The sequence below is a fragment of the Phymastichus coffea genome, unplaced genomic scaffold (assembly GCF_024137745.1).
Source record: "Phymastichus coffea isolate CEN01 unplaced genomic scaffold, Cenicafe_Pcof_1.1 PCOF00002, whole genome shotgun sequence".
In the NCBI taxonomy this organism is placed as follows: Eukaryota; Metazoa; Arthropoda; class Insecta; order Hymenoptera; family Eulophidae; genus Phymastichus; species Phymastichus coffea.
This window is the reverse complement of record NW_026706813.1, coordinates 5,153,151-5,167,735: the sequence shown is the minus strand read 5'-3', so window position 1 is coordinate 5,167,735 and position 14,585 is coordinate 5,153,151. Positions and strand designations below refer to the sequence as shown.

The 14,585-nt window shown below is 38.0% G+C and overlaps 1 protein-coding gene across 5 annotated transcripts in view; it reads left to right on the top strand.

Annotated features, from left to right (window-relative positions):
• LOC131663161 (apoptosis-linked gene 2-interacting protein X 1) overlaps positions 1-14,585 on the top strand; it is a 1,103,979-nt gene that overhangs the window by 73,606 nt on the left and 1,015,788 nt on the right. For 4 of the 5 annotated variants that reach the window (XM_058933370.1, XM_058933362.1, XM_058933344.1 and 1 more), the window contains exon 2: positions 7,228-7,443. In XM_058933370.1, the coding sequence (XP_058789353.1) occupies positions 7,238-7,443 (206 nt within the window). In that variant the 5' untranslated portion in view covers positions 7,228-7,237. Of the gene's footprint in view, positions 1-7,227; positions 7,444-14,585 lie in introns of those variants that run through there. The other variant, XM_058933379.1, reaches the window with a different exon arrangement.

The window sequence follows — 14,585 nt, the reverse complement described above, 5'->3', positions numbered from 1 at the left end:
TCGACTATTAGCACGCAGCATCCATCTTGCCGACATTTTTCGCATGTTAAGAACAGCAATTAGCTGTTACTCCGATTATTGTAACAGGTGTGATAAGGGAAGTGAAGAAAAGAATATCAAGGATTTGTAAAATTGCATCAATCTACCTTTAGTTTATTTGGATGACAATCATAAATTAATTTTGGATATTATTCATCCTCCAGAAATGCATCTTTTATTAGCCTGTGTTAACAAATTTTATTATAACATGCTCAAACATGATGCCGTTATTGCTATGCAATGGGCACAGCATAGCATCATCTATGAAATTAGACGAATGGCGGTAGCTTTTCATTTGCAAGAAATACATGTTATGCATTATTTAACGATAATTAATAAATTTCAGCGCATTTGCGAAATTAATATTGGAGGCCTAGAATTCTGTATAGCTTACGTAGATGCTTCCAGGAAGTTCAAAAGAATCGTTGATGACTATTTTTCAGTGAAGTTAAACCAGATTATGAACAACAACTTAAAGAATTTCAAGGTAGTTACGAATTTTCTAGAACTTCTATAAGCCAACAGTGTATACAATTTTCAGTCACGTGTCACAATGTTGTTGAAAGCATCAAATACATCTAAGATTTTTTTTCAGAATAAGCTACAGAATCTATTCATCATGACTATAACGAAAAATTGAAAAATTGTGAAGTTTCAAAACGTAGTAAAAATTATTTGACGAAACTAATTTAGGCTATACGAGGTGTGTTCAAAAAGTAAGGTGACTTTGTATTTTTAAGAAAAAATATTTATTTATTTATCAATATTTATGTTGTCCCCTTCAAAGTAATTCCCCTCAGATACAATACAGTTATGCCAACGGTTTTTCCAATCCTCAAAGCACTTCTCATAAGCACTTTTCGGTATAGCCTTGAGCTCTTCCAGCGATGCAGTCTTTATTTCTTTAATCGTTGCAAATCTCCGTCCTTTCATAGGTCTCTTTAGTTTTGGGAACAAGAAAAAGTCACATGGGGCCAAATCCGGTGAATATGGTGGCTGAGGCATGATTGTGGTGTTGTTTTTGGCCAAAAAATCTCTCACAAGCAAAGATGAGTGAGCAGGGGCATTATCGTGATGCAAAAGCCATGAATTGTTTTTCCATAATTCTGGGCGTTTTCTTCGTAATGCTTCTCGCAAACGGCGCATAACTTCAAGATAATACTGTTTATTGACCGTACGTCCATATGGTAAGAACTCCTGATGCACCACGCCATGGTAATCGAAGAAAACAGTGAGCAAAACTTTGACATTTGATCGAATTTGGCGTGCTTTTTTCGGTCTTGGCTCATCTGGGCTCTTCCATTGGGACGATTGGAATTTGGTTTCGATATCATAACCATATACCCATGATTCGTCACCAGTTATGACCCCTTTGAGTAAATCTGGGTCATCGTTGACGTCATTCAACAGTTCTTGAGCGATGCTCATGCGACGGTTCTTTTGGTCAAAATTAAGCAATTTCGGAACAAACTTCGCTGACACACGTCTCATGCCCAAAACGTTAGAAAAAATTTCATGGCACGAGCCAAGCGATATACCGACATCCTCAGCAACTTCTCTGATAGTGAGTCGACGATTTTCCAGAACAATTTTTTTCACTGCTTGAACGTTTTCATCAGTTGTTGACGTGCTTGGGCGTCCAGAGCGAGGCTCGTCATTGGCATCTTCCCGGCCATCTTGGAAGAGTTTGTACCACTTGTAAACATTTTTTTTACTCAGAACAGTTTCACCGTATGCCACCGTCAACATTTCAAATATTTCGGAGCACTTTATTTTATTTTTTACACAAAATTTGATGCAAATTTTGATCCATATTTTTCGATAGCAAGAAATCGCCGAGCACGCAAAACACTTACAACCTTTACGCCTCTCACAACCAAACAAAAAATGCTGTACACTTGAAACTTGATACAGATGTTCGGGAAGAGTGTACCAACATAACAAAACAAAAAAAGTCGATAATCAAAAGTAAGTTGCCCGTGAAATTTGAAAAGTCACCTTACTTTTTGAACACACCTCGTATGTAGCTAGTGGTATACATATATAAATTTGTAAAAAATGACTTGAAATTTCATGCATTTATGAAATATGGATTGATATTTATCTGTTGACTGGTTGTTGAAAACATTTAATATTTTTTGTTTGTTTATTAAAAATTTATTGTCGTAGTACTAAATAAATAAAACTGTATTAAATAAATAATTATTGCAAATAAAATAATATTTTTTACTTCAAACCTAATTTTTTTTAAATCAGCTATGTAAATTGATTTAAAAAATGTTACTTCCGGAATTTACGAAATATTTACTTTCCCTATTTAATCTCGAGAATATCTATAATTTACTAGGAAAATTGATCTAGAGTGAGCGAATCTAGGTAGAATTATCGAAAGGAAAAACCTGTTGTGGTAGGTTACCCTTCGCCACCTTTGGCTTGTAGATTCTCCTACAATTTGTCGAACTACAGTCCAGCCTTGACAAGAATAGTGAAATGTGCCTAGAGCACCGCTCACAGCCAATCGCACTTAACAAGTCGTGAGAGATTGATGCAATGTTTCGGTTTGAGTTGTAACTTCACTGATTTTTGATGGTATCGATTTCTTTATTACTATTACACTGTTAATCTTATAAGAGAGTTAAAAGTTTCGCTTAGCTCGTTACTCTTTCGCTTGCGGTCACGGAGTGCACGTCCGGTCTTCTCCGCAATCAAAAAAAGGCAAGCAATGGCCCGCCCACTAGCGTGCTAAGTAATATCACCAGTCAATGAGCTAATTACTTATTCAGCTTTGCGAGTCATTCCTTATCTCATTCAGTAACTTTCGCAAGAGCGTGAGAGAGGAGGACTGTCTCTCTCACTCTCGCGGTGTGCTTTTGTTAAAAGCGCATATTAGGCAGAAAGCTATACGTGTCTCTCATTCTCCGGCATCGACTTACATATACATTTCGTCTGGAAATCAATTATTACCGAGGGTGCTAAGAGCGACGAATCGCGCAGTTGAGAAAGACTGAAAGTCGCACGCAAACTGCTTTTTCGGTAACATTTCTGCGTCCGATGTCTGGCTTGCTTGAGATGTAACAAAAATTATATCTAAATGTATCTTATAGATGTAGAAATCATGACCAAAATAATTTTTGGGAATATTACATTTTCATTTAAGAGTTCTTCAGGCGAACCGTAATGAGAGAGCTATCCCAGCTCACGCAAATGATTCGTACAACATACATATAAAATTCATAGTGTGTTGTCCTAAAACATACATATATCATTTATACAGTATTGTTATATAACATACATATATCTCTCATATATTATTCTGAATCATACATATCTTTATAAACTGCTTGAAACATTCATTATTTATCTACTAATGGTACTACAAGTGCATCGCGACTCGTGTACGTAGTGGAAGCTCGCTAGATCATAAAATAGCAGTAGCAGATACGATATAAGCCAAAAGAAAGGTAGTGAGGTTTCTACTCTCACTGATTAAGGTTTCTTTATTGTTACCTTTTATTTCCCTTAGGCATAACTCGCAATTACTTTAATGAACTTCACGTGTAACGGACATATCAATTACAATAACAGTAAAGTGTATGCTGCTGAGTTAATATTAATAAGAAATCATAATCATATTGCTTATAGTCAATAATATTATACGTTTACTTGCACCACTCACAAGTACCATTTCCAAACTACATACTAGGCAAACTAACTTTCGTAGATGTACGAGTACAGTATTGTCTTCTACAACATCTCGTATGTTGTAGAAGACAATACTGAAGATATGGTCTTAGAAGTTTCGACGTAGTCGTGAATATAGTAGAGGTATAGAAACGGTGAATATGACTGTGTTAAAGATGCAGTTGCGGTGGATAGTCAATTTTGAAGTTATGATAGAAACAGAAACTGTGTAAATGGCCTGTGCAACAGAGTTTTGCAAACAGCAAAGTAGGGTAAGATCAGCCAGTGTAATATACGAGGGTCATTTGACAAGTATCTAGCCTATAAATGAAAACACAAAAATTTTGCAAAAAATAAAATTTATTTTTCAATGTAGTCTCCTTTTAGTTGAATACACTTGGTCCAGCGGTGTTCCAATTTTTTTAACCCCGTTGAAAAAAATGTTTTCTCTTGGTTTACAAAATAGGCCTCCGTGGTGAGGATTACTTTATTGTTGGAGTAGAATCTCTTCCCGGTGAGTGAAATTATTAGGTTCGGAATCACAAAAAAGTCACACGGAGCCAAATCTGGAGAATATGGAGGATGGGGCAGCAGTTCATACTGTAATTTGACCCGGCGGTTGCAATTAGGACGTTCTCAGGAAGTTACGATTACGATCCGCTTAGCAAAAACATAGATGATGCACATAGTGCACCTTATGGCCACTTTGTGCAAAAATCTTTTTGTTAAAGCGGCAGATTATGATTGTCTTCCTCAACAATGACGGATACCCACCAGCGTGAGCGAGGATGACCGAAACGCAATGGGGAGACGTGCCACGGTACGTCGAAGCGATGTACCTGTGAGTCGTGGGAGCAATCCCTTAATACAGATACGCAGAGTGGGATGTTTTGAACGAGCCCAGGAGGGGAGGCTTAGCTGGTTGATCGTCTTAGGAATTTCCTCTGGCTGTCCTAGCTGGGTCTCTCTTCTGACATCCCAATTTGGGTTGGCCTCTGCGGGGTAGTGGTACCAGGTCAAGTAAATCTTGTAAGATTTGTATGCCGTGCGCTTTCGACGCGGTAGACGTTGGGACAACTAGAGTCCCGGCGCGCCAAAACCGAGGTTCAAGCCTTTAGTTCCGCTCTCCTTGAGCGTGAACCTTGAAAAGATCGGTACTCCTTTCGAGGAGGTCGCCGTCTTAGATTAACAAGGTTCCGACTCCCTGTGAGCGTCAGGGATGTCGTAGCATACTTGACTTCGGGATCTCCAAAGTACCTTTGAAAGCGAAGGAGTGAAAGACAGTGGGCTATGCCAACCTTCGGCGCCCAGGGAAAGGGGAGGTAATGTTTGATTACGCTGTGCCTCCCTCATAACGGAAAAATGTAAACAACGCATACACTAACTGTAATTTGACTCATTTAGCCGTGGCAACAGCAGAGGGGTGAGCCGATGCATCAACGTGGTGGAAAAGCACTTTTGTTTTTTAGATAAATAGGGCCGTTTTTGTTTTAATACGGTGTCAAATCGGCTCAATAGTCAATAGTACTGTCCTATTATCGTTTTACCCTTCTCCAGGTAGTCAATAAAAATCACACCTTGAGAATCCCAGAAAACAGTGGCCATCACCTTTCCGGCCGACGGGACCACCTTCGCCTTCTTCGGAGTAGGCTCACCGGGTAAAGTCCACTGTTTTTACTGCTTCTTGGTCTCTGGAGTGTACCAGTGAATCCATGTTTCATCAACGGTCACGTAACGACGCAAAAACTCTTTTGGATGGCGATTAAACAGATCCAAACACTGCTCTGAACTGATCAGACGGATGCGCTTGTTGTCTGTAGACAACAAACGCGGCACCCACCTTGCTAACAGTTTCATGTCCAAATCTCATGTAGGATATACCATACGCGTTCTTCTGAGACTACTATGGCAGCTATCTCGTGCACCTTTAATCGGTGATCTGACAAAAAAATATCGTGTACTTTTGTCACTTTCTCCTCTGTAGTGGCTCTTTTCGGAGCACCCGGGCATGGATCATCCAAAACCGATGTACGACCACATTGAGGCTCGTTATACCAATTTTTAATGGTTGCCATTGAAGAAGAAGCATCCCCATACACTACATCCAAGGGTTCTTTAATTTCACTGCACGATTTCCCTTCCAAAAACAAGAATCGAATCACCGAGCGATATTGTTCTTTCTCCATTTTTCAAAAATGAACGAACACACTTGCTTTCACACGCTCTCAAAAATAAACTATAACTCCGATCCGGCTGAAATTTCGTCTGTACTTGTGTACAAGAAGATACTGCACTGTAGTGTATTTCTGGCGCGATAGCAGCACCATTTGGTGGTGAAGCTAGGTTCTTGTCAAATGACCCTCGTAGTTTCAATGGCTCTCGAGTTGTAGAAAGCCTTGATTACACTGCTAAAATCAAAGAGATGATAAACCGATACCTATGATAAAGCAATGATTACCCTACCAAGAGAAAGTGGTAAAAAGCGAGAGAGTTAGACATATAAAGAAAACTAGAAAAAAATTAAAAACGATAGAAAATGTTAGTGAAAGATAAAGAGAAATGGTCTGCGTAGCGGCTTTTTTTCATGAGCTGTTCCCAAAATCTTAAATTTCTTTAATTCATTCAAACTCTGAGTGGATAAAAACACAGCATTCGATCACTGGCTCTCTCTTTCTTTGCCTTTTGCTTACGTTCATTTCTTCGCGCGTTCTTGTACTCATTTCTTTGTGTCTAGAGACGCTGCGTTACTATGAAAATTTCGATTTGAATGTTGGCTAGTCATACGAGTTGTATCTATTCAATAAAGCAATTTTCAACGAATCTTTTTATTAAAATGAAATAAAAACTTATCTCCATAAATATTGGGATAATTGTATACCAGAGTACGGACGTCTTCTTCCCTGCGTTGTTCTCTCTTTTACTCGGTCTACATTCTTACAAATTTATCTGTTTGAAACAGAAAATGTACCAAAACGATAAAATACATGATTATCTCATCATCAAGAGATGAAATTAACATAATTTATATACTTTCAAGCAGAGATTCATAGGTTTCACGCAAGTTGGTTGAAGCTTGCTCCTTTTCACGTGTATCTATTTCTGCACGTGGAGTGGAGTCCCGTCAGACATTTTAATATGTATTTATTTGCATAAAGAACATGAATGAAATGACAGCTCCGACAATTTATAAACATTAGTATCTCATTTATTTTATCCGATGCATCATTGTAAGCTTATAGTTTAATATACTCAGTATGTCGATTGACCATTTTTGCAAGCTGAATTTCAATTCAGTGTTCTTATTCTAGGCTAACATAGCTAACATATATTTTACATTATTATTTCGTAACCAACGTTTACTCGGTAAACTTGAAATTAATTATGTTTTTAGTTTTTTTTTCTTATAGAAATAACTTTTTTTTTATTGAAAGCTTTAAATAATTGTATGATTACGATGATTAAACAGCGGTTTGAAATAAAATTCAACAAAAGATAATTTCTTTTTAGCATTAACATTATGATTGAACTATTATCAATACCATTGAAGAAGCCTACTGATGTAGATGTGATTAAACCTTTACAAAACGTCATTCAATCAACTTTATCTGTATCGTCCAAAGACATAGATTATTTCGATAATATTACAGAATTTAGTAAATTGCGAAAAAATGCGTTATGGAGGGCATTTGAAAAATACGAAAGCTCCTTGGATATAATTTACAGGTATGTACTAATGTGAAATTTTCATGTATTAATTTTGTAACGACTACATTTTAATCTATTCATGATTTTCTCATGTATGAACCAAAATCATGAAAATTTTATGTCAATAATTGTGAGGTAACGCTTATACATGGTGACCCATTTTAATCGCCGCAGCCGGATTACTCGGAACCTAAGCCAGATAGGGCAAAATTGTTCTAACAAAATTTGTAGAGGGCAAAGGGGGCAACATAATAGGGCTAACGCTTTTGACCTTGAATTTGACCTACAAGGTTTTTTCAATGTCAAAGTGGTTTTTTTACATGGGAACCCATATTTTTGACATCGGATTCGGATAGAGCGGGAAATTTTACGTCCCAAATGCTATTTAGAAAATTTTTTTCATGTCCTTGAGGAGGTAATTTCAAGATCAAACGCTACAAAATCCTATGATTGCTATTTGCTAGCCTTTTCATGAATAGCAACCTCAATATTACAACGAGCTTGAAAATGTTGACCTTGAAAAGGTTTTCCTTACTTTTAGCGTTACCCAGAAACAACGACGTGGACGTAGTAAGGTTTGTTTCCTTTGGAGTGCTTGTTTCACGTGAGTCGCCTTGCCTCTCACTAACCTTGAAGCAAGTGTTCGAAATGACGACTATTTGCTTCAAGACGCATTGTCAAACACCTTTGAAAATTGGCGAACGGTGTTCAACAAAGTTTGCCTCGGAATAGCAGCGCATGCTCGACGAATCCTGTCCTGCATATCTGCTCTTGTTGATGCTCAAAAACAGCATTTTATAAGTACCCCCATAAATAAAAATCTGGTGATGTAAGATCGGGTGAGCAAGCAGGCCGGTTAACCGGACCTCCTCGCTCAATCCAGCTGATACCATAGTGCTCATTCAAAAAAACCCTTACGATTCTAGCAAAATGTGGTGTTGCGCCATCTGCTGGAACGACATTCTTCGTCGCGTTTCTAAGTCAACATCTTCCAGCAATCCAGGCAGTTCATCTCTTATTAGCTGCAAGTAACTAATGTTGATTTACATTTCCTTTTAAAAAATAAGGACCAATCAAGTGTCCATTGACAATCCCGCACCACACCATAACACTCCAACGTCTTTGATGGTTTACAATTCGGTAACAATAAGGATTTACATCAGACCAGTAATGGCAATTATACCTATTCAGTTTCCCATCACTTTGATATTTGGCCTCATCAGACAACAAAACAAGGTTAAACTAGTCTGGATCATTTTGTATCATTTGTAAAGCCTATTGGCAAAATACAATCCGCTGTTGGAAATGCTCAAACTGTATCTCTTGAACCAAAGTGATATGATAGGTGTGATATCGAAGCTTTGTCATAATTCTTAAAAAAGTACTTCTCGAAATACCAATTCCCCTTTCCACTCGACGAGCACTAATGTGTGGATCAAGATGAATTATTGCAAGGATAGCTATAATTCGATTATCATTTTCATCATACTCATAGCGCCTACGTTAACGAACCATGTGTCCACCACGAGCTTTTTGGGTTAAACGTCTGATAGCTCTATCATCAGGGTGTCGTCTGCTAGGATAGCGTTCAGCATAAAGTCATGCCGTAGCACGATAATTATTTTGGCTTGGTCCTAAAACCAAAATTATATCAACGATCTCGTTGGGTGGATAGTCAGCCATTTCAGAACCAGCTATTAATTACTATTAAATGGAAACAAAAAAGGAAAAATGTTGGAAAATTACGGTAACTTTATTTAGCTAACTGTATTGCCAAAAATAATTAGTTAATCACATTTTTTTTATTTTAAATTTTAAATGAAAATAATCGTCCAAAAAATCAAGGTATTCAATTCAATTAAGCATTATTTCTTATTTTGATTGTTCATAAAACTAAAACTTCTTTTTATTTTTTGTTATATGTAAAAAATGTGAATTAGTAGTGCTCGAATTACCGAAATACTAATTTTGATAATGTAATTATTTACACGTTCTTAATTATAGACACTTCTGCAAAAAAATACTTAAAAAATGCTGTTTTTGAGCAACAACCCACTATAAGAGCAGATATGCAGGACAGGATTCGTCGAGCATGCGCTGCTATTCCGAGGCAAACTTTGTTGAACACCGTAAACTTAAATATTATTTCAAAGGTGTTTGACAATGCGTCTTGAAGCAAATGGTCGTCATTTCGAACACTTGCTTTGAGGTTAGTGAGAGGCAAGAGGACTCACGTGAAACAAGCACCCCAAAGGAAACAAACTTTAGTACGTCCACGTCGTTGTTTCTGGGTAACGCTAAAAGTAAGGAAAACCTTTTCAAGGTCAACATTTTCAAGCTCGTTGTAATATTGAGGTTGCTATTCATGAAAAGGCTAGCAAATAGTAATCATAGGATTTTGTAGCATTTGATTTTGAAATTCCCTTCTCAAGGTCATGAAAAAAATTTCATAATTAGCATTTTGGACGTAAAATTTTCCGCTCTTTCTGAATACGATGTCATAAATAGAGGTTCTGATTTAAAAAAACACTTTGACCTTGAAATAACTTTGACGGTTCAGTTCAAGGTCAAAAGCGTTAGTCCTATTATGTTGCCCCCTTTGCCCTCTACAACTTTTGTCAGAGCTATTTTGCTCTATCTGGTTTAGGTTCCGAGTAATCCGGCTGCGGCGATTAAATGGGTCACCGTGTATAATAAAGGCGCACTTTTACGACACTCGATCTTTTTCTTCCAGCCAGGACTTTTAACCTTATACATTGTATTGTAACCTTATAACCTTATAGCGCAACGCTTGCTCTCGTCACACCCCGTTCCGCATTGTCTGTTAGTTCTCAGTAAAACTCTCCCTCAGCCTTACTACCTCTCGCATAAGTCCTACAATTTTATGGCCTCGATAAATTTTCACCGACATGTCATTGTCTTATCCACAAAAGCAGTGTGTTCGTTCTTAATACGTATTCTAGACGTATTATATCTAACGCTTTTCCTCATTTCCTTAAGTACGTGGCAATCAGTATTGTCGTCAACATTTGTCATTACAATAATTACATAGAAAATTTCACTGCGTCTTAGAATTATTGTATTTATTGATTTTTAAAATTATTTTTATGGCAAATGATTTATTCTTTTCCAAGTCTCTGAATCACGGCAACCCGCCAAACTCACTAATCTGTGCCTATTAATTAGAATAGAGAACAGCACCATTTCATATATTATATGATTGTCTTAAGACAAGAGTCAAATTTCATAACCATATAAGGAAAACGACTGTGAGAAATGTTAGTTTGTCGGGTAAAAGCATGTATTTATTTTTCTGAGAATTATAGACGCGCGAGCGACGAATGTGTGCGAGAGCGCATGCGAAGAGTCAGTCTGGAGAGAGACGCCACGAGTGTAACACGCAATTACATCGGCGTGCTCCGTTTGAGATTAGTAAAAGTTACCTTTTTTTGTTTTGTATTTCTAAATTAATACAGAGAGTCTCAATATTTATTAACCTACACTACTCCCCTTCCTTATATGTAAAATTTCTGGCGACCGTGACAGGACGCGGGAGTGAGTAATTTACTAAAAGTTTTCGTGCCCAAAAGCTAACCGCAAAAAATGGAAAACGCGAAGAGGCAAAAATCCGTTCAACGCGCGTTATTCACGAAGTGTCTCAATACATTTGTTGCCAAATGCAATAACGCTACCGCTACCGCCGATGAGAGAAGTGTCGCGTTACAGTTGCTTGAAACAAGAATGCAAGAGTTGGAAGTCACGAACTCGAAGTACGTGGATTTGTTATCAGATTCTACGGCGGAGGACGACGATATTGTAAAAGAGATTGAGGCACACGATGAATACAAGAAAAAGTTTTTAGAAGCTAAAGTGAAATATTTGCGCGAAATTAGTGCAACACGTCCACCGACAAGTGACGCGGGTGCAAATAATCAAGCAGTACAGAACTACGATAAACCATATAAACGACCTACACTTGATGTACCAAAATACCCAGGAGGAGTTGATAAGTGGCTCCAATTTTGGTCATTTTTTCGAAAATATCATGAAGACGTGAATCTTTCCAAGGAAGTGAAACTTGAGTATTTGAAAGGAATGATGCAACCAGGTTCAAAGGCATTTGGTATTGTCGATGGATACCCGACAACAGCACAGAATTACGATCTAGCATTTGAAAGTCTCAAGAGTCGCTACGGACGAGACGATTTATTGATCGAGTTCTATACTAGAGAACTGTTGACTTTAACAATACAAAACGCCACTAGAAAGAAAGAAGACCAATTAGATGTTGCATCGATTTACGACAAGTTGTCAGCTCATATTCGTGCTCTTGATACATTAGGTGTTAAAACAGACAATTGCGCGACGATGTTATACCCGCTCGTGGAATCTTCACTGCCCGAGGAAGTTCTTAGAACGTGGCAACGCTCCCCGTTGAGTACAGCAACAGACAACGACAACAACACGCGAGGAGCTCCGGTTTCCGACCGTTTGACGAAGTTATTAGAATTTTTAAAAATTGAGGTTACCAACGAAGAGAGAATCAACTTAGCCATCAACCATTTCGCTGTATCATCGGAGGAGAAGCAAGAAAAGCCAAAAGAGGGTAAGCAGAAAGAAAGCAAGGTGACGTCATCGAAGGAAGTAGCTACTGCTAGCGCATTATTTTCAAGCGAGCGTAAAAGTATGAAATGCATATTTTGCGGTGAAAATCACGATAATTCGAGTTGCGAGAATGCGAGAAAAATTTCGTTTGATGTTAGGAAAAAAGCAATCAAAGAAAATAATTGTTGTTTCAAATGTTTAATACCGAATCATCGCTCGAGTAAATGCAAAGTGAAGATAACGTGCGCATGGTGCGGTAATCGTCATTCTATTCTCGTTTGCCCGGATTTGAACAAAGAGTCGAATAGCGAGAAGCCGCAGAAGAGTGACACATCCGAGAAAAGCGAGCGTCCGGAGCAAAATCTCGCAAGTTTTTGTAGTTCACCTGACGTTTATTTACAAACACTGCGCGTCGTATTATATTCGGAGACGAAACAAAAAGTTGCACGCGTAGTTATCGATCAAGGCTCGCAGAGGTCGTATATACGTTTCGATGTTGCTAAGTTGTTAGGCTATGAATCTATTGGTAAACGTGAGGTGACTCATGCATTGTTTGGAGGCGCGAACTCGAGCACTCGAGAACATGACATTTATCTAATTCGAATGAAAAGTCTTGAAAATAATTATGCTTGCAATTTTCAAGTTATGGACGAAAAAGTTATTTGTTCAGATATTCCACGAATTTCTCGCGCTAATTGGATCGACGAATTAAAAACAAACAATATTTTTCTCTCTGACTTGGAAACAAACTCTACATATAGTAATGATTTGATTGATGTTTTGATTGGCGCAGATGTCGCAGGAAAACTTTTTACTGGTAATAAGTATGATTTACGGAACGGGTTGACGGCTTTCGAATCAAATTTAGGATGGGTTGTTATGGGTAAAGTTCCAAGTAGTGAGAGAAAGGATTGTGCTTTGAATGCTATATCGATGTTCGTGAGCGAAGCAAAAGTATCTGACCTGTGGAATTTAGACGTTTTAGGGATAAAAGATCCGATTGAAAAGAACGACGAGCTTGAGCGAGAACATATGATCAAAGAAAATTTTATCAAGACTGTTTGTTTTAAAAACGATCGGTACAGTGTCGATTTACCTTGGGTCGATGACCACGCACCAGTCTGTACTAATTTAGATTTGTGTAAAAGTAGATTGGATAGCACTGTGAAAAAACTTCATAAGAATAATTTGTACAAGGAATATGATAAAGTTTTGATGGAATGGCTCGACCAGGGCATCATCGAACCTGTACCAAACAATGAACTAGATGATTTCTCTCACTGTTTGGCTCACCGCCCAGTTATAAAACCAGGTAGTACTACGCCAGTTCGGCCCGTCTTCGATGCTTCCTCCAGCGAAAAAGGGTTTCCCGCTTTGAATAAATGTTTAGAAAAGGGACCAAATTTAATAGAATTAATTCCGGACGCCTTGTTAAGATTTCGTGAAAATGAAATTGGAGTGATCGCGGATATACGTAAAGCCTTCTTACAAATCGGGATCAATGAAAAAGATCGAAATTATCTACGCTTTCTATGGTTTTTGAATGATCAGTTGACAATTTTTCGGCATAGATGTGTAGTGTTCGGCCTCACATGTAGTCCGTTTTTATTGATGGCTGTAATAGAATATCACTTGTCCCACACGATACACGAACGTTTTCCAAATTTATGGTCGAAAGAAAATATTGACAAATTAGCGAAATCTTTTTATGTTGACAATTGCGTCACGAGTGCCCGAACAACAGATGAATTAAATTCTTTTATCAACGAAGCTAAAGAGATTATGGCAAAAGGAGGATTTGAACTAAGAGGGTGGGAGTATACGAATGACGGTGCTGAAAAAGAAATTACTCAAGTACTCGGTATTTTATTTAATAAGTCTCGCGATACTTTGTTGATCAACCCTTCTTTATTCAGCGAATACAACGATGAAATAACCAAACGTATCATTCTCTCAGCAGCACATAAAGTGTTCGATCCAATCGGTTTTACTTCTCCAGTAACATTGATGCCAAAGTTGATATTGAAAAAGTTGTGTGAATCGAAAGTCGATTGGGATACACAAGTCGACGATCAAACAAAAGAGGAATTTTTATCATGGCATGAGCAATTAATTTACTTAAGCAAAATAGAAATACCAAGAAAGCTTGGATCGGGTAGAGTATCGTTACATACTTTTGCGGACGCAAGCAAGACAGCGTACGGCGCTGTGACGTATTTACGCATCGAGACTGAGAACGGTGTCGAAATTCGCTTGCTCGCCGCAAAAGCAAGAGTCGCGCCGAAAAATGCAACTATACCTCGACTTGAACTCTTAGCTGCGTCAATCGCTGTCCGTCAGACTGCGGAGATATTAAAAATTTTGAGTTATGAAGATATTGATGTTTTCGTTTGGTTTGACTCAATGGTTGTTTTAGCATGGATACTTCGAGATAAACAGTGGGGCACGTTTGTGTGGAATCGCATACGAGAAATTCGTCGATTATCGTTATCGTATAAGTTTCGGTATGTACCAGGTACAAAAAATCCAGCTGACCTTCCGTCACGCGGATGTCA